The sequence below is a fragment of the Drosophila rhopaloa genome, unplaced genomic scaffold (assembly GCF_018152115.1).
Source record: "Drosophila rhopaloa isolate 14029-0021.01 unplaced genomic scaffold, ASM1815211v1 contig_3, whole genome shotgun sequence".
Classification (NCBI taxonomy): Eukaryota; Metazoa; Arthropoda; class Insecta; order Diptera; family Drosophilidae; genus Drosophila; species Drosophila rhopaloa.
Genome location: NW_025335123.1, coordinates 15,278,238 through 15,300,436, shown reverse-complemented (window position 1 = coordinate 15,300,436; position 22,199 = coordinate 15,278,238). Strand labels below are relative to the sequence as shown.

The 22,199-nt window shown below is 41.6% G+C and overlaps 2 protein-coding genes across 15 annotated transcripts in view; one reads left to right on the top strand and one right to left on the bottom strand.

Moving 5' to 3' along the window:
- The window catches only part of LOC108047101 (amyloid-beta-like protein), a 54,514-nt gene that overhangs the window by 14,949 nt on the left and 17,366 nt on the right, over positions 1-22,199 (top strand). For all 14 annotated transcript variants that reach the window (XM_044461362.1, XM_044461364.1, XM_044461367.1 and 11 more), the window contains one exon: positions 19,546-19,716. In XM_044461362.1, the coding sequence (XP_044317297.1) occupies positions 19,546-19,716 (171 nt within the window). The remainder of the gene's footprint in view (positions 1-19,545; positions 19,717-22,199) is intronic.
- On the bottom strand, positions 13,035-14,307 carry LOC108047103 (nucleosome assembly protein 1-like 1-A). Its single transcript, XM_017127169.1, has 2 exons — positions 13,742-14,307; positions 13,035-13,685 (listed from the first exon to the last, which is right to left on the bottom strand). The coding sequence occupies exons 1-2, from the start codon at positions 14,255-14,257 to the stop codon at positions 13,170-13,172; spliced, it is 1,032 nt and encodes a 343-aa protein (XP_016982658.1). The 5' UTR covers positions 14,258-14,307; the 3' UTR covers positions 13,035-13,169.

The window sequence follows — 22,199 nt, the reverse complement described above, 5'->3', positions numbered from 1 at the left end:
ATGCTCGACCTTGTGCTGGCCAGCGAAATAAAGACTGGCGGTGGGTGGAGAAGGGGTGGAATGTGGCCATTGTGCAACAAAAACTATTGTCTGTTTCTGCGTGGGTGGGTGGTTAAAAAAAAGACAGGGGGGAGGGGATGGAGTGCCTTGGGCACAGCGCAACTTTCTCAAGAGTTGCTAATGCTTGAGCTTTATCTGCGCTCGCCTTATGGGCCTCCAGGGTTCGCTTTCTCTCTCCCTCTCTTTCTCTCTAACCACCCACTCCCACCTCCCCTCTCCCTCTTTCCCTCATTTGCTTCTTTTCTCTCTGTTTAGCTCCCCAATGTTTGTTAAATTTTTGGCCTTGTTGAGGAAAATACATTTTTGGCAGCCTTTTAGCCTGGTAGCAGCTGTGGCGGGGGTTTTTCAAGGGGGGGATGTGAAGAGGGCCACCATTGCCACCGTTTTTGTGGTAGGTTCTCGATGCCGGCGGCAGATTTCACCACGCTTTTCGCATGTGTCGAGCTGCCTCTGGCCAAAAAAAGGAGGTAAAAGTTGGTCAGGAGGGTGCGCTGCCAAGTGGGTGGCTCTATGGGCTAAGCGTCGACAACATCGTTTGCTGCTCGTCTATTTTACACAAATTATTTTGAATTTATTTCGGTTTACCTGTCTCCAAGACCCACCTCACCAACCTCAACCCCCCCCTGTCCCAGCTACGCCCCTGCCATCCACCTTTCTCTACCTGTATTTGTGTGTAGTATACTTTTCTGCGCTACAAAAAAGGTTCAAGAAGCAGCAGAAACCAATTTCAAGCATTCATTCAAGACGCAACTGAGCGAGAGAGATGGCAAAAGGGTGTCAGTGTGGCTGTGTGTGGTGGGTGGTTGGGTGGTTGGGTGGCTGTGTGCTCTGCTTGCCGCTGGCTCTTTTGCATAGTGACGACAGCAGCCACCCCTTGCCACCGTGCACCCTCACCCACCCTCATTCCCCGCACGACTTTGAAATACGCTTCAAATTTACTTTGATATCCTTTTAATTTGTTGTCCTCCCCCCATTCGCCCCCTGCCCCCGCCCCCTGCCCCCACCCCCTGCTTGGTGGGTGATGAATGGAACAGTAAACTTTTGTTATTCTTACCCACCTAACCAGTCCCCCTTTTTAACCGCCGCCTTTGTGGGTTAGCAGGGTTTCAATGTCTTAATTAGAACATTGTTTGCTGGAAATTTTCAACTTGTTAGAAATGAGAGATAGAGAAATTCCGGAAGGAGGTGGAGCGAGTTCATGGGGTTTTTTGGTGTGCTCCTGGGATTCCCACAACCAGAACACCCCAACGATCATAACTTTAATTGCAAGGACACTTCAGCACAGAGCGATGAATTCCCTCAACTGCATTTACAGCCGCCCCGAGTGATAGTTTGAACCCTCCTGCCATAAAACTCCAATCCACTGAGCTCTCCAGCGATTTCAGGACGACTTGGCGTATGTGGTACAAAGTTGTTGAACCCAGAAAATTGCCAAAAAGAAAACGAAAAAAAAAATAAAAAAAAAACAAGCTAACAAACCAAGAAGCTAACAAAAACGAAGAGTGGTGTGGAATATCGATTTTATTTTATTGACACGAAAAATTGCGCCTTGAAATATGCAATGCAAAAGTGGAAAATTCAAGCCAAGACGCAGGAGGCGGAGTGGGGAGGGGAGGGGAGGGGGTCCGTAGGACATGTGGAAGTGGAACAACAACAGCAGATAAGAGTCATAAAAACGCACACTCAGGGACGGCGGGGCAGGGGCAGGGGGCGGGGGGCACCGAGTGGGGTGGTGACTGCGTTGGGTATTCCTTAACTCAACAAGGAACTGGCAAATGATAGCACAAGGGGAAGGAATCAGAAGAAGACGGCACTAACGATTATGATGATGACGACAAAAGCAACGAGGAAGCAGCAGCAGAAGCACAGCCCAAAATACCCTTCCAAGTGGAGTGCTCCTATAATAGGATTATAGAAAATCACATCAGCAATATGCAATATTCGGTTGATTTAGTTTCCAAACAATCAATTCTCTTCAAAAGGAAATAATAATGTATACAAATACTATCTCATAGACAAAGGGTTACAAACAAAATTAACCACTATATAAACAAAATATTAAAGTCTTGGGAAACAATAAATTAAAATAATTTCTTAAAATAAAAAGTAAGTAATCCAATATAGAAAAGACTTTTCTTTCCTATTAAAAAGAGTATATGGGTTAAATAAGAAGAAAAGAAAACGTAAGCCAAGGCGAAACCTAAAGGCAAACCAACGTCAGTGACAAAAATGCCAAAATAAATGACACTGCGACAAAGTAAACTTCCTATTTCCCGTCCCCTTGGCCACCCCTTGCTCCCCTTCACCATCCCTGACCCTCCACAGAAATGAGCAACAACAACTGCAGACAGAGAGATAGAGAAAGAGTGTAAGAGAGGGACAGTAAGAACGCGAGAAGAAGAAAGGAAATTACGTGTTGGATTCGCTCGTTTTTTTGGTCTTTCCTTATAATATTTTTTTTTGAGGGTTGCTTTTCTGTTGTTTTGGTTTATGGTGTTTTTTTTTGTGTTATTCGTGGATTTGAAGTAATGCAGACTTTACAGATTACAACAAGAACAATGGGGCAAGAAGCAGCATAAGGACAAGATGAAGGCGGACAACAAAAGCAAATCCGAAGAAAGCCATTCGAAATGCTTAATGAATGAGCAGAGAAAACAAAAAAAAAACAGAAGAATCATAGCCAGAAGAAGCAACAACAATGGACAGAAGACAAGCAAATTCGAACAAAAGGACGAGGGATGACAACAAGGCGACAACATTAAGCCGGATAGGCAACCCTGTCATCTTGCCAGGCAAATGCAATTGCAGTGGGAAGGGGAGGTGGCTGAGTGGTGCCAAGGGGTTGAAAAAAGCCCCCTTTCGCTCCATTCCCACCATTCTCCTGGTTGGGATTTGCATAGCTCCGATTTTCCAATCGAACGTCTGGCAGGAGATCAACTGCGATTGAAGACCTGAAACCCTGAGCCCCAGTCGATTGATATATCGATTGCAATGCCAATCAATCGCGCCATCGATGGCGTTTCATTAGCCGAGTGCACTAGGCAAATTAATAGTCATAAATTACTCAGAAATATCGTAGATCGTTGAATTTAATACCACGTTGAACTATATTAAGATATTATTAATTCAAGGTTCTCTGTTGATTCATAAGTTACCAATCGCTTAGTATCCTTAAACTTTGTAATCGATCATAAAAAAAATCAATAATAATCGATTACTTTAGACCATCGATTGCATAACTACCCAACATCGTGTTCGGGTATCTCAAGTGCCTCATGTCCGCACAAGCTCTTCATTTACGAGGATCATAACAATTCAGGTTTACCGCCTCCCTTTTCTATGAGCTTAAGGGGATTCCCACAGAAGTCGCTGGCTGTGTAATTTGGACGCCATTCAAAGTGTCCGAAAGCTGAAATTGCATATTTCGCCATTATGAACTTGTTAACGCTCCACCCAACCAACTAACTAACTAACTAACTAACCCTAAAGAACCCCCTACCCCCCTTACCCCCTTCTCCAGGCCCTTGGCAGGCGTCACTAAAAATTACGTCAATTAAAGTTAATTGTGCTAATTTTAAACATTTCTCCCCGCTTGGTTGCCCCCTTTTTCCGGTTCTGGTTTACTTTGCCATTCCATTTTTTTTGTGCAGAATATGCACAAATATTTGGGGAAAAGGGGGCGGGGACGGGGGCGGGTGGCTTAAGTAAGAAAACAAAATGGCGTCAAGCTGACAAAAGCAACAACAGGCAGAGATGGTGGGGGTTTCGGGGGGAAAGGCGGGGAGGCTAGCAAGCGCAGCTGAAAAAGTTTCTGTTTAGTTTTTTTTTTCCTCTGCTCGAAAATGAAGCTCGTTTACTTTTATCAAAATGAAGTTTGTTTTTCCTACTCTCTCGCTGTTGCTGATTGTGCGCATAATGAGGGGGAAATGGTGGAAATGAAGGGGCATTTTTGGGCTGGCAAGGATCATGGACCAAGCATGGACCTACAGTGGACAGAAAATGTTTAAAAAGTTTTGTGACCTTTGCAGGCGCTGGATGACAGTGGAGGGCCATTCAAAGTTCGTGTGCGAGAGGTGTGAAAGTTGACAGCAAAGTTCATAAAACGAAACATTTTTTTAATTTATTTTATTTACACGAGAACGGATTAGCGAAAAGTGGAAGGCATCATCCAATCACTCAAAATGAAACTGAGATGCAGGTGCAGATAAGTTGGCAAAGGGTCCGCCCAAGGGTGACCAAAAATCAACAGAAATTCTTCTGTTGCCCACATTTCAGCACCTCCCTCTTCCTCTCCCCGCAGACACACACACAAACACACCCTCAACGTCAAGGACAGAACCTTGAAGAAAAACTTTTGCAACGCCCCAAAATTAATTTAGAACCTTACCACCACATTTTATAATGGCATTGCTCAAGGAAGCAGAAGAGGAGGACAAAAAGGGCAGAAAGAATTACGCAGGAGCATATGAAGAATTTAATTAAAGTTCATTTGCCCTGAGCACCTACAGGAAGTGGGGACTACGGGGATAAGAACGCGAGGGAAGTGCCATTTCCGGCTCAAGTAATTGCAGTCCTCAGACAGCCACGCCCCTCTTTGCCAGCCAAGCGAACGCCCCCATCTGGTGACCCATTAACACGCGTATTCAAGCACTCAGCATAAAAGCTTTCACATATCGATTGTTATCGATTTCAATAATCATATTGGTGCCGAAGGTGACTGTACTGTACTGTAAAAATAGTTATTATTTTCAATTGAAAAAGATTGCTTGGAATTAATATTTACTTCATCATTAATTTTTTGTAGAGGATTTAAATTAAAATATGCTTTTCACAGTACTATTGGTCTGATTACCACCTTGAGTGCTAATTAAATCTATTAGTAGGTACTTTAATCAGTCATGAATTAATATGGACTACTTCTATTTAAATAAATATTAACTTTAGTTTGTGTAAAACGATGCTAGAGTATATATTTTCTCGACTATCCTGACTTTTGACAGCCACTTATGAGCAATTAGAGTAGATAACGCAGTTTAATCCTTTCCAGCTGTTATCGATTAATCTGCCTCGATTTCTTGGCTCCTTTATCCAGCTTTTTCCTGCCCCGATGCACTTAATTAAAATGTCTCAGGACTCACTCACCCTTGCCTGTGATTCATGGGCCATCACTTTAAGTTATTTCGATACGCATCCTGGCCGAAGTCGATGGCATAAGTTTCTGCCCCCTTGCCACTAATCTCCTGCAGGGGAAGAGGGGGAAAACGGAGGGCAGAGAAATCTTTTTGCTGGCAAAAAGTTTAAATTGCATGTCTATCATTGTGTTTCTGTGGGTGTGTGTGTGTGTGTGTTGCCAACACCTTGTCGCTGTCAACATTTTTTCCTTTTCTTTTTTTTTTTTTAGCCAAATTGCGCATACGCCCCATGTGACGGGGAATGCGCTCGCTTCTGTTTGTAATTTATGCACGTAAGTCACGCCCTTTCGGCGCCCCCTCCCTCTACTTTCTCCACCCAATTTCCCACTGCAGTTTCGAATGAACACATTCATTGACTCCAAAAAAAAGAAAGAGCGGGGCGAGATAATGAGAAAAACGTAACAAGAAAGCAAAGCGGGGCAAAGAAATTCACAGTACGACTTCACACAAAGAAGAAAGTCGGGGGATTGGCGGGTTGGAAAATGGCAGAAGGGTGGGGCAGAGGGGGGGGGTAGTGGCGGGGCCACGGGGAAAGCTGATTTAATGAACTAGGTAGCTTACCCTCTGTTTCCGCCCACGCCCCCCGTTCTCCACCTTCTTCCGCCATTCAATCATGGCATTTATCTGGTGAATGTGCTTCTAAGTCCTTTGTGTGTGTGTGTGTGTTAGCTAGTGTGTGTAGGTTTTAGTGAGTGAGTGTTTGAGTGTGTGAGTGGCCAACCCATTCGGTAATGAGTGTGCCAAATGCTCCGACGCCTTAAATCGACGTTTATCAAAGCGACTGCGATTTATTTTCCAACTCATTCTCAGATTTCGGGGAGTCAGACTAATGCTTTTTCATCCCGTTTTTCGCCTGTTTTTCCAGTTTATCCGAATTAACACCCCCCAACACACACACACACACACACAACCACCTCAACCAGTTGTTGTGGTCGCAATTATCCTGCATGCCGTAGCTTAAAGTGATTCAGAGACTTAAGGGGGGGGTACTAGAACTGGTCCTAATCGCAAGTGGGTCAACATCGAATCCACTGCGGACTGCAGTTTTCAATGGGCAATCAATCAGTGGGAACGCGATGACGATTTGCAGAACGCAGGCTACCATTTGCTAGGGCTTATGCACTTAGACAGTTTGTGCAGAAAGGAATTGATGTTGGATTCACAAAAAAAACTTATATACAAATCATTCAAGAATTCATAGTAAGATGTGAAGTATTTGTTTTTCAAAATTTCCTTTCCTAAAATATGGAATAAGTAAATAAAGAATTTCCAACGGTTTTGTTACCTTATATAAAATAAAACTTATGTGCAGTAAAGATAATCTGAAATCAAAGGATTCAATTCCAATGGGATTAAATGCTGTTTATGCTGTTTTTTTCTTGAAATATTATTATTAGGAGCATTTGTATTTACTACAGAATTTTATTCGTAGATTGTCTATATCAAAAAAACCGTATTACCAATTTTAAATTTGTGAGGTATTAGAATTCCTTAACAAAAAATATATCTCAACCAAAAAACTTCATAGCTTATTGAAATGCACCTTATTTTGCCACGAAGTCTGAGTACGTAGTTTAAAAATAGTTTTGTGATAAGTTGTTGTTTGCAATTAATACCTTAGACGAAAATCGACATCATTATTTGCCATAGTTTGCAAGACAAGCAACAAATGTCTGTTGTTGCTCACATAATTGGCTGAATCCAGAGAAGTTTTGCTATGTGCTATTCAAACTTGATTGCCACTGGATACTGGCTGCTTCCTGTCGCCCCCCTCCCACCTGAAATCCTCAATCTGCCGGAGCTTCTAGCGTAAGGAAATTCTATTCTAAAAGGCATAAATTATGCACACGAATTTGTTGCTGGCTGCGCTATTGTTGTTCATATTGCCGTTCCAAGCTCGGTTATTAAATACCGGATAACACACGCAGTGCGGGAAGGCGAAGGACGAAGGATGAAGGTTGCAGGACTCGCTCCGATGATTAAGTATCTTTTCGGATAGGTAAGATACATAATATCTGAGAATCTTCTCCATTTCGCCTGCGTGCGAGTGTGTGTGTGGCAGCAAATTGAAAAAGCTTTCCGTTTGGCTTACGCTCGTGCGATTAAAATGAATGCGAGAAAAGGAGTTAAGGAGGAGAGGGGCTGGGAGCCATGAAAAGATGGGAAGTGGAATTAGTCGCTGTCAGTCGGAGCGTGTCGGTGCGAAAACTTTTCTCCTTACCGGCTCTCTTTCCCATTTGCCGCCCCCTTTCTCCCATTTCTCCGCTTTCTTCGAGCTGCGAAACCATTAGCTCCAAGTGTTGTCGAAGTCGCCATCTTGAAACACGCACGAGTCCTGGCCCGACCCCCACACCCATCCATCCTTCGGCTTCCTCTTCCATCGCCTGAGCTTCCAATTTCAATTTGTTGTCGAGGCCAAGCCAAAAGTTATGCCAAAAAGTATGCAAGCAATATACTCATGCAATCTTTGCAGAGAGAAAAATAAGGAGGATGTTTCATTTTTAAGCCATACCTCTCTGATTTCATTTAGTCAACGTTACAACATTTGTCATATATACTGCAACCTAACTGAATTTTTACTGTTTTGACACCTCTTTTACAGGATCTACAGTTAAGTCCTGAAATTTTTCAATTACAATATCATTACAAGTTAATTGCCCTTTTATAACATTGAACACAAAATAAACATCACTAATATTTTTTAAAATTTTGATAATCCTGACTATAAGTTCTTCCATATATAATTTGAATGCAAGATCAGAAATTTTGTCCAGTGCACACATGCATAGGCTGCAAAGGATGCTCTTGGCAGGAGTCACTTAATTAGTTTTTTACAGTTAATTGAATTGCAATGGTAGCTCGAAAGAATGCAGCACTCCATCTTTTCGCCCCCTCTCTTTCCCACCGATCTGTATGCCTCTCTGTCTCTCTGACTGAATATTGACCAACTTTCCATACTCTCCTATAGTTTCTCTTGTTCGCAACCACTTGCCTGCCATAATTTGTTGATTAGTTTTTTGTTTTGGCAGCTTTATTGCATTTTGTCCAAAGGCTTTTAGCCCCCGCACTGCCACAAAATGTTTTGTGGCCAACTGTACTTATCTCAGTACAGCTGTCTGTCTCTATCTATTTATCCACATCTGTCTCTTTCGCTCATACACTTTTCGGCCTTGTTTCGGTGGCTTTTTGTATAAAATTAATCATATTTATTATCGAACGAATGCTTTAAGCCTCAGCAATTTGTGGCCAGGATTAAAATGTTGTTAGCCAGCATTTTCATTACGGCTGCAGCATATATACATACGTATGTATGTATATACATACGCACCCTATATAAATATATATGGTAGGTCGGCGAATCCACGTCTCTTTTTATTTCTGCCCAGCTGATCCCTGCTTGTAAGCGCATTAATGTTGCGTAATTTTTGTTGATTGCTTTGCTGATTCAGCGTTAATTTTTCAGTTAACTTCGTTGCGCATGGTTTTCCTATTTCCCATTTCCCTTATCCGAAGTTCTGTTTTGGGGTTTTCCGCTGGCCAGAATAGTGGTAGTTGTTGGGGGCGAAACTAGTGGATAATTTAGTTGATTGCCTAAAATGAGGTGGCAGAGTGTTTTGGAATCGACTGTGTTTTCCATTTTAATTTAATTTCTAGCAATTAAGCACTGCATAGCATATATCAATTTGACTTTTCAGCTAATAACTTAATTTAAAAACATTATTATTAGAAAAGAATAAACACTATTTTCTTTAAAAGACTGATAATATTTCATTTTATCTATGATCTAGGTATCTATAAACTATTTAGTTGTTCGGAGCATCATTTAATTTGATAACCAAATGAAGTCGCTCGGCAAATGGCCATCGGTCCATTAACCATCAAATGTTATATACCAGAGCACATTAAGTAATTTCTCCTTAATGTCAGCCCCATCTTCTCGACCCCGATTCTACCTTTTTTTTGTCTTTCTCCCTGTCCACTTTCTTTCATGAATCATAGCCTCTTTTTTTTAGGGGAATGGGCAAACCATCGATTAACTACATCAGGCCATAACAAATGAGTTTTCAATTGTCATCTTGGGCCATTAAACGCACTCCTACACAATTTCCCTGACCATTTTGCAGCTCGCACTCAATTAGCTGAATAAAAAAATCGAAATGAAATGAGATGAGATGAAGTGAATTGAAACGAGAGGAAGAGGAAAAGGCAGAAGGACCTGCTGCAAATCGACGAATAATGAACCGCACAAGAGAGACATTTAAAAGAAGCAGGAGTGACCTAAATTATTTGGGGGCGACGAGATGAAAAAGGGGAAATGAAGAAAGGCGACAGAGGGAATCAAACATTATGCAAGGAAAATGCAAAACGAATCGCATCACAGTGAGGCTAACTTGAGTAATTTCATTTCGGGGCCAAAAGTTGTATAATTGAAGAGCTCCTGCAGGAGATAGCTATGCCAAATCAATTAGGTAGGTGGCATTGGGAGGGGACTTGGGTGGTCAAATGCAGTTTCCGATAAAAGTGCAAAAATTGAAATTGAAAATGTCATTGCAAGGATGATAAACTGTTGGAAGCCAAGGGGAACTTCTTCAGATTCTGCTTCCCAATGATGGCGATGAGTATCCTGATGATGATTGGCGTTTCAAGAGAGGCAATAAATACTGATGTACCACATTTATTTTAAATTCCCATATTTTAAGAATTAACAAAAGTTATTTGATATTTTAGACTTATAAAATGAAGCAAAGACAGCTTACAACAGAGAAAAGATTAAACAACAATTTGTTTACATTCTAATGGAATTGATTTTGTTTTTTATTAGTTTTCAAAAAAAAACATTGAAAAATATACAACAAATTTGAGAAATACATGTTTTAGTATTTATCAAATTTGTGGCTTAAAATTTTTGTACATTTTTTTTTTTGCTTGATATTTGTATTTATAAAGCGTTTTGTTTTCCTATTATATTTTTATATAATGTAAATTATTGAATAAACTTGAGACAATTACAATTGGACTCTTTATATTTTTGGATATGTTTTATCGTTTTCCGAAGTACGAAATTATCTACATTTATTGTTTGCTCCCATATTTCCAACTGTTCTGACGCTAAGGACAATTTTGATGATGATGTCGATGAGCATTCGCTGGCACTCGAATCCAGTTGAGTTGAGTTGAGTTTTAGGTCGGGGCTTCCCCTCCTCTGGCCAGCATCCTGGGGCATCCTGCCGCACGCAAATGTAATTAAAAGTGCTTTCAGCAGCATCAATTAGAAAGTACAGTGAGCACACACACACACACACAAGCATACGGTTAAATAAAAAAGAGAGGGCACACATAGACACGCGTGCGGGAAAGTTGTCTTGGAAAAATTGTGTTGCATACTTGCAGGCACTTTTCACAAAATTAATTTCAATTTGCATGCGTTTGTGTGTGTGTGCGTGTGTGAATGTAAGTGAGTGAGTGAGTGAGTGCTGTCAAAGCATCCGATTTACCTGCAAGAGGAAGGAAGACAGACAGAGAGAAAGAGAGGCAGCGTGAGTGACAGAGACGTAGATGAAATGAATAAAGGTTTTTTGGTTTTTACTGGCAGCAAAAAGTTTTGGCCAAAAAGTTTCAAGTTTCAGTCTTCGCTTTTTTCGATCTGCATTCGTGTGGGTGTGTTTGTGTTTGTGTGTGTGTGTGTGCAAGTGGAATTAAATGCACACATATGCCTGAGCACACACACACTCTTAGGCACGTTTCGGGCTTCAAGCGGAAAAGTAGGGAAAGCAAAAAAGCGGGGAGAAAGCAGGCCAGGCTAGGCCAACAAAGTTTTAGGCCCCCTCTCTGGAAAAGCCCACCCCGCCTCTGTGTGCTGAGTCATCATCAACAAAACAGCAACAACAAGGCTTTTTGACACTCGAAATTGAGCCACAAACAAACGAGAAGCTAGAAAAAAAAGGAGCACGAACACAGACAGAAACACACGGGAGGACAACAAAAAAAAAGAGGAAAATCATGGAAAAAAGTTAAATGGCAAAAAGCGAAAATGCACAAAAGACACCAGCGAACGTAGAAAACTCATAAATAATAGCCCTGACTCTGTGTCTGTTTCTGTGTGTGTGTCCGTTTCTGTGTGTGTGTCCGTGTCTGTGTGTGTGTGTGTGTGTGTGTGTGTGTGAGTGTTAGCCAGTGGCTTCCAAAAAAGCGAAGATGGCCGCGGGTGTGAAAGAGAAGAAAAGCGATTCCATTTCCCAACTTTGACTTACTTCAAGCGACACGCTACTTAGTTACCCCCTCGCAGACCCACTCCCCGCCAACCATGACATTCCACCCACCCCCCCAAACACACACACATACACTCATACACGCGCCCCATCGAGATCCCAAAAACCCTGGTTTGTGGCTATTTTTCACAATTTGTTTTTGTTTTCATTGCTGCTTTTTCATCTGCACTTGCTACGTGTTCGGTTGCCACTGCTCTGGGTTAGCCTGGACCCCCCTTCGACCTCCACTCCCCTCCTGCAACGTCCCAACCCCCTTTGCAACCCACCCATGCTCATTTCTTCTGCTTGGCTGTTTGGTCCGCAAATTTAACATGCAAAGCATAATTTGAATGCCCCGAACTCTGCTCACAACTTGGCTGCGACTGACGAACAGTGCGGTTCATAATTGACGGACCATAAAACGATCAAAAATTACAGTTACCAAAGAAATGCTCTCACGAATTTTTAATTTTCAAAATGCATTCTGGAAATCTGTTGAATTTTTTTTTTTTTAAAGTCTATTTTGGGACACCCAAAATGTGTAATTTTAAACAATGGAATTTTCAGAAGTACGCCATTATTTATAGGACTTTATAGACTCAAGAACACTTTTTTCTGTATGATTTGATACTTTTTAAATAAATTTTTTTTAAAATATAAATTAAAAAAAAATATTACTTTATAAATACAAATTATAATAAAATACGTTCAACAACTTTGCCTATATTTTAGATAACTCGCGTTCTAAGCATACTATACTCACGAAACGCACTGTAATTATCCCGTCGATCAGGTCATTTGTTATTCCTTCGTCTGTCGCCGACTGACGAAGAACCAAAGAATACAAATGAAAAAGAGGAAAAAGAGGAAAAGGGACACCAAACAGGAGAAAAATACAAAAAAAAAACTTTTTGCGTTTTATTTTGCATTAAAATTCTATTTGTCTCCAACTCGCATTAAGCATAACAGACGACGGAATGGGGACTTTTTTTACGTGTGTTATTATAACGCAATTTTCTTTTGTTTGTTTCGTTGCCGCTTTTCCCTACGCTTTCCCGCATTTCCTTCTCACACACTTGCTCCTGAGCTTTTCCAACTTTGACCGCTCTCGAGTGTTCCGCTCGGGCGAAATTAAAATATCATAAATTTGAGTTAATTACGGTCGAGTAAACATTAACATAATTGTGTTTCTGTCGTCTACGGTCGGCACTTCTCCCACTTTGACCATTATAAGTAGCCCCTGAAGTACTTATTGGCCGGTTTGCTTTCCTCTCTGCTTTCTACTTTCTACTTTTGGCCAGGCCACGCCCCCTCCGCTTGTGGGCGGGGGATGACTTCAAGTTTTTAAATCGAAAGTTGGAATTGACTGCGGTTTTGATATCTTACATTTTCCTTGGCATTCTTGAAGAAGCCGCATAAATAGGAGCTTTTCTCCTTGGTTAGATAAAGTAGTTAATACTTTTAACAAAGTTTTGTTTCCTTTATTTTTACTTGCAGTTCTTGCTAGTTATTAAAAAACAACAACACTTTAAAATATGTTTTACGATGCTAATCATTGCAATGAAAACGGTTTTTATTATGATCTTGTGTTTTACCATGTGGCTTGTATCTACAGGTTTTTGTTTAGTTTTTGTTGTATATATATTTTGAATTGCAATTAAAGTAAAGATTATTCTGAATCACACTGATTGCCTACTGAAACCTTATCGCCAGGCTGGTCCACATCCTTTGGAGGTTCTTCAGGGGTTGCCCCCTCCACATAGTCCACAATGTCGCCAGTGAAGTAGAGAACGGCCTTGGGAATAACCCTGACCCGCAAGAAGTGGCCAATTTTGTAGTCGGCTTGAAGGATCCGTTCGGCCTCAGCTGACTGCTCATCGTTATTTTCATAGTCTGATAAATCGGGTGGATTGAAGAAGTTGAAGAAGGAGTCTATCCAATCCTTCTTGACAACGGTGCGTTTGACGCCGAACTTGTCCTTTTCTTTTGCGTTGTATGTCATGACCGTGAGATCCATTGTGTCCTCCCAGTAAATGGTGCAGCCCTGGCAGAATTTCACCTCGGGTCCTTTAAAGGCGAACGGATCATTTTGGTCAATAGATGACCGCAAGAAGTACTTCTTCCTTAGGATCGAATTGGTAAAGAATTCATTGGGGCCGAAATGAAACTCCAAAGTGAACGCGTGCTGCAAAACAGTTGTTACATTACTAGTAATATAGAATACCAATGACAAGTCCTTACCCCAACGTCAAATGCAACTGACACATCGATTAAATGACGCAATGCTGGCTCATCTTGCGGCTGAATCATTTCGTTGATTAGTGTGTTGCGGAACACAGTTAGCCAGAAATCGGGAATGCCCTTTGCATCGGTCAATTCGCATTTGTAATCCTTCAATTTGCGACGGAATTCGACTCCAGCATGACCGGCCAATGGTTTCACATCCTTGAAGTTGGGCTTCTGCTCACCGGGCGGCTCCATCTTACCCTCGACTATGTCCCTTCGCTTGGCGAATAGCTCTTCGTACTTCTTGTGGTAGCGGTGCTCCAGATCGTACACCTCATCGAAGAACTCCTTCTCCAGTTTGATATTCTCCAATTGCATGTTCTTCAGAACAACAACTCTATTCTGAATCGGAGTTGGTAGCGCCTCCACCATTAACTGCACGTACTGACGCCACTCTTCAGGTCGCATGTCACCTAGTGCACTGCCACAGCCGATTTTGGTATCTACTTTATCTTTTGCCGGAGAACTCATTGTGAATAGAATTTTATTTTCTCAATTGACTAGGTCGTCTCAATTCAAAAATCGTTGCTTGACTGATATTTCACACTGCCTGCTGTGCGAAGGTAAACAATTTGCTTTGAATGCGTACAAATTCAACGCCTACTTGGTTTTTATACCTTTGCAGAGGGTATTATTTTGATCAAAAGTTTGCAACGCAGTGAAGGAAACATTTCCGACCCTATAAAGAATATATATTCTTGATCAGGATCGCGTCCTGAGTTGATATAGCCATGTCCGTCTGTCCGTCTGTCCGTCTGTCCGTCTGTCTGTCCGTCTGTCTGTTTCTACGCAAACTAGTCTCTCAGTTTTAAAGCTATCGAGTTCAAACTTTGCACACACCCTTCTTTCCTTTGCACGCAGTATATATGTCGGAACGGCCGGGATCGGCCGACTATATCCTATAGCTGCCATATAACTGAACGATTGGAAATGCCATAACTTTGGTGTTTGTTAAGTTAGGAAGTTGGGATTTTTTATGAGTATTAAGAATGCATCATATGAATAATTTTGGAGTATATAATTTATAGAATATTCTGCAAGGGAATATCAACTTCGGCTCCGCCCAAAATTAGCTTTCCCTTTTTGTTCAAAATGTTTTAGACTCTTCTTATTGTTTAGTTTTCTATAGCATTAATTTCTGGTGTATATTTTCGTTTTAAAACCCTTTTTCCCTGTTTTAAGATTTTGGTTCGAAAGTGCAAATGGGGAACTCTCTTCAATCTAATTTCGAAACAGCTTTTTCCGCCCATTCCGGTGTCCTCATTTCCTGCTGCAATGCTGCTGCTACTGCTGCATACTTTTCGGCGCTGATCGAAACTCCAATTACTTGGCAAGTTTATGAGCTCCATATGCGAGTACACCGTTTGACTTTCCGCCCAGCAAGTTAATCAATGGCTTTCCACTATTTTGCCAGCCCCCTGCCACCCCTTGCCCCCGATTAAGCATGTTTTTCCGCTCCTTTTGGCCGGGCAACAAGCAAAAACCTGTCGCACTCACACAAAACCACGCCCCTTTTGAGGGGAGGCGAACGGGACAAACGCACACACACACACACACACTCATGCGTGCATTTGATTACAATTTGTCGCCCTTTCAGCTTGTTCAGCAAACAGTGCGGATGAAAAGCGGAGGTTTTCCAACGGGGGCGGGGGGCGTGGGGGTGGTTTTCCACCATGATTGCCTTTCACCAGAGCGCGAGAAAAGAGGAAGTGAAACGACAGCAGCAGACGGAAGCTGGGGCGGATTTGGTCGGTGGGCGTGGCCACAAGTGGCAGCGTTTTGGATGTTGCACTCGGTCATCCGCCACTCCCCCTCTCCGCCCCCTCCAACACCTACCCATTAACACCGCTGTGCAGCTGCAATTTCCCTTTGTCGCCTGTCACTTTGGCGGCTTCTGATTTTCCCCATCTCCGCACTACTTTCTTCGATGATTATGGCCGTGAGTCCAATCTCAGGAGGCCCACGTCATTGGTTTTATGCATATTTAGCCGCAAAATTGTCTGCTCATCATGGGATGGAAATTGTAACCACAATGGGCATCTTTATGCAACTTGTTTGCATGGTGACAGCTCAAGTGACTGAGTTTATTCCAAGAACCTTTCATAGTTTTAAGCTTTGTAATTAGTTTCGTAGCATTTTTCAGGCATATAAACATAAAATTGAGTAGCACCTTTATATAAATTAAAAAAAACTTCTTTATTTATTTAATTTCCAATTAAGATATAGTGAATTTTTAACCATTAGTTAGTCTCCTTTAATAAAAAAAGGGTATGTAGTAGGCCACCTTGCGCCCGATAAACTATCGATGGTTAATGTTAAGCTAACATTAAGCTTAACATAATCTTTAAGCAAGCCCTATGTTATTCATTCTTGGAATAATTCATTCTTGGAATAATTCATTCTTGGAATAATTCATTCTTGGAATAATTCATTCTTGGAATAATTGAATAAAGTGGACGTGTTTTGATAGAAAGTGCCTAGATTATTATATATACCGCTCCTCTCTGAAATGAACTATTTCATTATGCGATTTCGAATCTGTAAAGGTTTCTGTGGCATTTATTTTCTTTCCTGATATTTCCCCATTTAAAACAATCCCCATTTTTGATGTCATTAATGTCGTATTTCCGCACTGTGACAGCGTATGGCAGGATTAAGTTGGTTGAACTGCGTTTAAAGGCCTGCTGCTCCCGTCCATCCTCTTATATTTTGGCTTGGCCAAAAGAGGATATTCCGCATAATTGTCGCAGGACATGCACTCTATACATATACGGCTCTGCCACTTTTGGGGATACCTTTTTTTTTTAGCTCAACCCAAACGCCCAACCGTTGTAACAAATTTGTCGTTGTGTTTTTGTTTGCACATTGCGTTGCCATGGCTAGCGACATTATTATTGCCCCTTCCTCTCCCCCTGTGACCCCTGACCCCTTGTTTGGCATATGCCATTGTTGGTGTTAGTGTAAACAACGGCAGCAACAACAACAACAAGTGCAATCCCGACTCGGGCTAAAGCCAAACAAAATCTGCATAAACAAACACACACAGTGGTGCAAAAGGGCATTGGCCAGGCGTGTGTTGCTGTTTTTGGTTGAATTATTAGATTGCCTGGAAAAATTGCTGGCCAGCCTCTGTCACTGGCCTGTTTCCCCACCATATTTCCCCACCATTTTCCCCCTTTCATTTTTCGCCCCAGCTCAGCGGCGGCAAAACTGACAAACAAAAGCTGAGCTGAGCTGCGTTGGCGCCTTTTTGCCAACTTAATTACTTTTGAAATAGTTGAGCGCACACAAACACATCGCACATCGCACATTGCTCGACTGACAAGCGAAGGGCGAAGAAAATTGTGGAAAAAGGAAGCGGGGGCGTCGGAAAAGTCGGGGAAAAATGGAAAAGCCTTTGGGTATAATGCATATTTCAGCTGCTTCCTTGGCAACCGAAAGTCGGCTTTAATGAACTTTAGCAAGTATCCATTACTTGCCAGTATCCACTCAATGCACTTTTGGCCCTTCGTATGTGTATGTAGCATATTCCCAGGGTTTCCGATCAATAATTATTTTGTGGCAGAGCCTTATGTATTTATGAATGCATTAGGGCATCATTAAAACGAGTGCCCGACAATGGGGAAAGTTTATGTTTAATCACTTTGCAACATTTGCTATTTCGGCTCTCTATTTGTCTCTGGGGTAAATGCATTTCAACTTGGAAATCATTACAAGTGGGACACAGTTTATCGCATTAATTTGAAAGGCTTTCAAGGACACTGCATTTGCAAGGCATTACAATTATATTCCAAGCATATTCAATGTTGACACTACTATTCTGTAAATACACTGCTGTACATGCAGTAAGAAAGTGATAATCTTTTTGTAATTTATGTACAGTCTCCATTAAGTCCCCAACCAATTCGCGATTCTGAGGGATCATTTTCCAGGCAAGTGCCTGAATGAGTTGCTGAATCAATGAGTGCATTCGCTGTTGTATTCCGCGAATCGCCTGCATTTCGGACCAACGCACACCGAGAACAAAAGGGTGGAAAATGGTGGGAAAAGCGCGGAGTCTGCTCCACTTTGATTGTGCGCGCGAAAAAATTGAAACAAAACCGAGAGACTTAAGCCTCTGGATTTTAGCTAGCTGAAAGGAAAAGCACAGATCAGGGAAACTCCCATTGTTGCTGGTCATAATTGGAGAGTGGAAATCTCGGGCTGGCGAGCAACTCGCTTTGATTGCAATCAGTGTCGGCATTGTCTTTCAATTCTCCCCGAAACCCCCCCCCCCCCCCCCGCCCATCGCACATTAATCCCGCTCCCTATTCGCTGTGATTCCTCAATTGTCTCCGGTGATTATCCCTTTGGTGATTTCTTCAGTACAGTGCCAAGTGTCGTCGTACTGAGCGCGAAAATTCAGATTCGTTATTTTCTTTTCTTACATAAAATAGATCTTTTTAAGAGGCCCAGCACATTTGAATTAAAAAAAATATGTTTAATAGAAACAATGATTTCTTTTTATTTCCCTGCAAAGTGTATTATAATTTTGGTCAAACAGTGGATGTAATCATATCTGTCTGTTTGTATACGGTTTGCAAGTCCAATTTGATTTTTTCCGGATTTTGCCCGAAATATATTTTTAGCTGTGAATGCCACTTAATTGAAAATGTTGTAACAAATTCAACGATTTATGACATTCCAGCATAAGACCATTATTTCTAGGGGCCTTAATTAAAAAATCAAAAAAAAGATTTTGACCAAAATATATTTTCTAATAATTACCCTCGTGATTTTTTTCAAAAACATTTTTTTTTAGCTGTGAATGACACTTAATTGGAAATTTTATAACGTATTCAAATTCAAGTTTTATAAGGAAATCCAATCAAATTTTCAGTCAAGCAATAAAAATTCTTTCTTCGATCACCTTTGCTGAATCCAAATTAAAGAACTTATTGTTTCGACAAACAATCAATGATTAGAACAAAGCCATTTTTTTTAGCATTTTGTACTTAATTTGGCATTGTGTGGTCTCCCTGCACTTCGTTTCTATCCTTTGGCACTTTCGCCACAATGCCGTCAATCAATCAATGTATCAATTGATATCGTTATGCATAATTTGCCCGGACATTCATCATCGTTCCGGGCATTTCGCCGTTGGCCACATGGCTGGTCCTGTCATGTGGTAATGAAGCATTTAAGCAATCGCCTGAACTCAGCACTTGCCACGCCCCCGCACTCTCGCCCCCTAATGACGGCCATTAATTGTTCTTTGGCTCCCGGTTTCGCAGTATCCCAGTATTCCAGTACTCCAGTATCTGCCTGGCTCCCAAACGATGTGGCATCATTTTTTATCGCTTTGTCATGAACAGGGAAGGGGGGAGAGGGGGGGGGCTTAGAAATGTGGGCTGTGCCTGTACAATGTGGCGTATGATTAATGTGCCTGGCCATGTCTTTGTCTGCTGTTTGCTGCTGTCTTGTCTTTGGCTTTGTTGATGCCTCATTCTCATCCTCACACATCCACAGGCACACAAAAACAGATAGATACACACACACACACACACACACGAAGAGAAAGATACATGCATACAGGCATACAAATACTAAAATACTTGCGTCCACATATCACCCATTACGCATACGCATCGTTGGCATTTGCAAGGAATGGGAATTTTCCGGAATATCTCTGACAATGACAACTTGTTACTCCCGGAAATGGGAGTCAATTGACCGCTGGAATACCAGACTAACCTCGATTCGATATTTATTTTTTGCAGGCCGCCTCGCCGCGATGGGAGCCCCAGATAGCCGTACTCTGCGAGGCCGGACAAATCTATCAGCCGCAATATCTTTCAGAGGAGGGACGCTGGGTGACGGACCTCAGCAAGAAGACAACCGGCGCCACATGTTTGCGTGATAAAATGGATTTGCTTGATTACTGCAAGAAGGTAAGTGCGTGCCCTCGTCCCTTATTTGTATTCTTTTTTTTTCAGTTTTTTTTTCTTTTTTTTGTTTTTTGCATTTGATTGAATTGCTGGCAAAAGCCAAAGAAAAGCCACATGAAAAATTGCAATTTCCATTGCACTTTGCATATGGAAAAGTTGCTCGGGCGCCGCGACTGGCCTCGTTGAGATTGCGCATACGCCATGTGGTCAAGGGGCAGAAGAAGGAGCAGGAAAAGGAGCAGAAGTGGGTGCTGGCGGGGGAGGGGGAAGGGGAAAATGTAATTTTATGGTCCCGGCTTACGCTCGACAGAGCCTCCAGAATGCAGCAGGCAGCAGTTGAGCCGAAGGAAATGCTGGGTGGCATAAAAAATGAAAATAAAAAAGTATAAAAAGCGTCGAAAGAAAACCAATAAATCAAAAGCAGCCACCAAATGAGGGGAAAAAAGGGGAGCAAAAGCTGAGTGGTCTTGCTATATGGCATCAACAATTTAATTTGCGCTGCGTTGAAAGCGTTTACATTGAGACAACATTAAACGACACTTAATTAATTTTCCATTAATTTTCGCTTTTTGCATTCTGCGGGACTTCCCCTTCTCCCCTGCGTGTGTGTGTGTGTGTGAGTGAGTGTATCCTGTATCGAAGCCATGACATCCTTGTCATTGCTGTCATAAATTGGCATTCCATAGTCAACATTTTGTCCTCCGTTCCATTTCCTTTAACTTTTTAATTAAATTTTTCCCTTGCCAGTCGCTGGCTAATGTAAGCTCCATCTACATCGCCAACTCCTGCAGTTTTGCTCCTGCTGGATGGATGTTGTTGTAACACCATCATCAGCTTCGTCAAATGTTCAATAATAGTTCATAAATATTGACATTGCATTGGCCCCCCAGTTTTTCCCGAGCAAAATGTATTGGGAGTGGCATGTGGCAGGGGCAAATGAAATCAGATCACAGCCAACAGCTGTCCATGTATTTGTGTTTGCCCGCCAGCAGGGGGAGAAATGTATTCGGATTCGGAGCAGCTTAAATAAATCCGATTGCAGCTTTTATTTCAAATTTAAAGAGCCAGAATATTAATAAGGATATGTGCACCAAGTGGTCGAGGAGTTGGGGATTCAGCAAGAGTGCCATTTGGCCATGGGAATTGGTGTGTGCCATTGATTTGTAATAAAATTACCACTGCTTTGATGTTGCTTCCTGTAAAGTGGGATAATAGGATTCCAATGATTTTGTTAGCTGAAATCCAACCTTAGATGCATGTATGTTTCGAGGAGGGTTATTAATTAAAATTAGATTTCACATTTAAATTCATTTAGTTAGAGACAAAGAAAAAAATTTTTATCTATAGTGAAATAAGAACAAATACTTAATCAATTTTAAACCGATTTTCTCGTTTCATACCTCTAACAGCTCATGATTTAATTCTTTTTTTATAAAATGTTGAAGATTCCCCATTGCAAATTACAGAAAATTGCACCTCATAAGTTGGCCTATTTAGATTCGATTTGCAATTGGTATGCCTCAAAGAGCTTGTGGCTTAATTCCTGATTAATCTCAATTAAAACTTGGTTTATCAAATCCACATCGAATTGTATGTAGCTTAAGATTATTATTATTTGCTTAACTTTCGAAATGACTCGCTTGGAGTTTGAGGTGGTTAATGGTTGTGCTCTGTGTATATAAATCATTCATAAATCTGAAGTCTGCTTGAGGTCTTGAGTTGCAGTTCAATTGTGGCTGTCGAACCATATGCTCAGCCAGTGTCATGTGTTTGGGATGTGGTTGAAGGCCAGGCCAAGTCGGGTGGGGTCAGGTCAGGACTTCAGACTTCAGATCCCTTTTCCCTTTCCATTTACATTTCCCCACTCATCGCCGCCGTCATTACGATCATCTGTATGCAAATAATGAGCCCGGCAAGCTGTCAAAACTGTCGCATTTGATTCTGACATGCAAATTTCACCCTGACTCCCAGGATTCGGATTCGAGTCCTTGGATGTCCTGTCGCCTGCAGTTGCTGTGTTGCCACAACATAAATCGAAATAACACTCACACTCGCAATCCCGCACCAACACACACACACACACACACACACACACGCCCACATTCAAGTGCGTCTGTGTGATGTATGTAAATGACAAATATTGTATTGGTTTTTCATTTGCATTTTGTTTTTCATTTTCATTTCGTTTCGTTCCATTTCATTTCATTCGGTTTTTTCTTTGCCTGCCTTTTTTATAATTTTTGCGTGTATACTCGCTGATATTTTATGTAATTCTCGCCGACGCATTTATTCGATGTCGCCTTTTTCTGCTGCCGCTCACACATTTTATAATTATGGTAATTTATTTATTATGCTTAATTTACGTCGGTGGCAATGTTTTTGATGTTTCTGCCCCCGTTCGCGCCGCAGGCTTCACTGAGTATAAAATCCAATAAAAACGTAATTAAGCTGAAGAGCCCGCAGCAAACGAATTGAATGAATGTGAG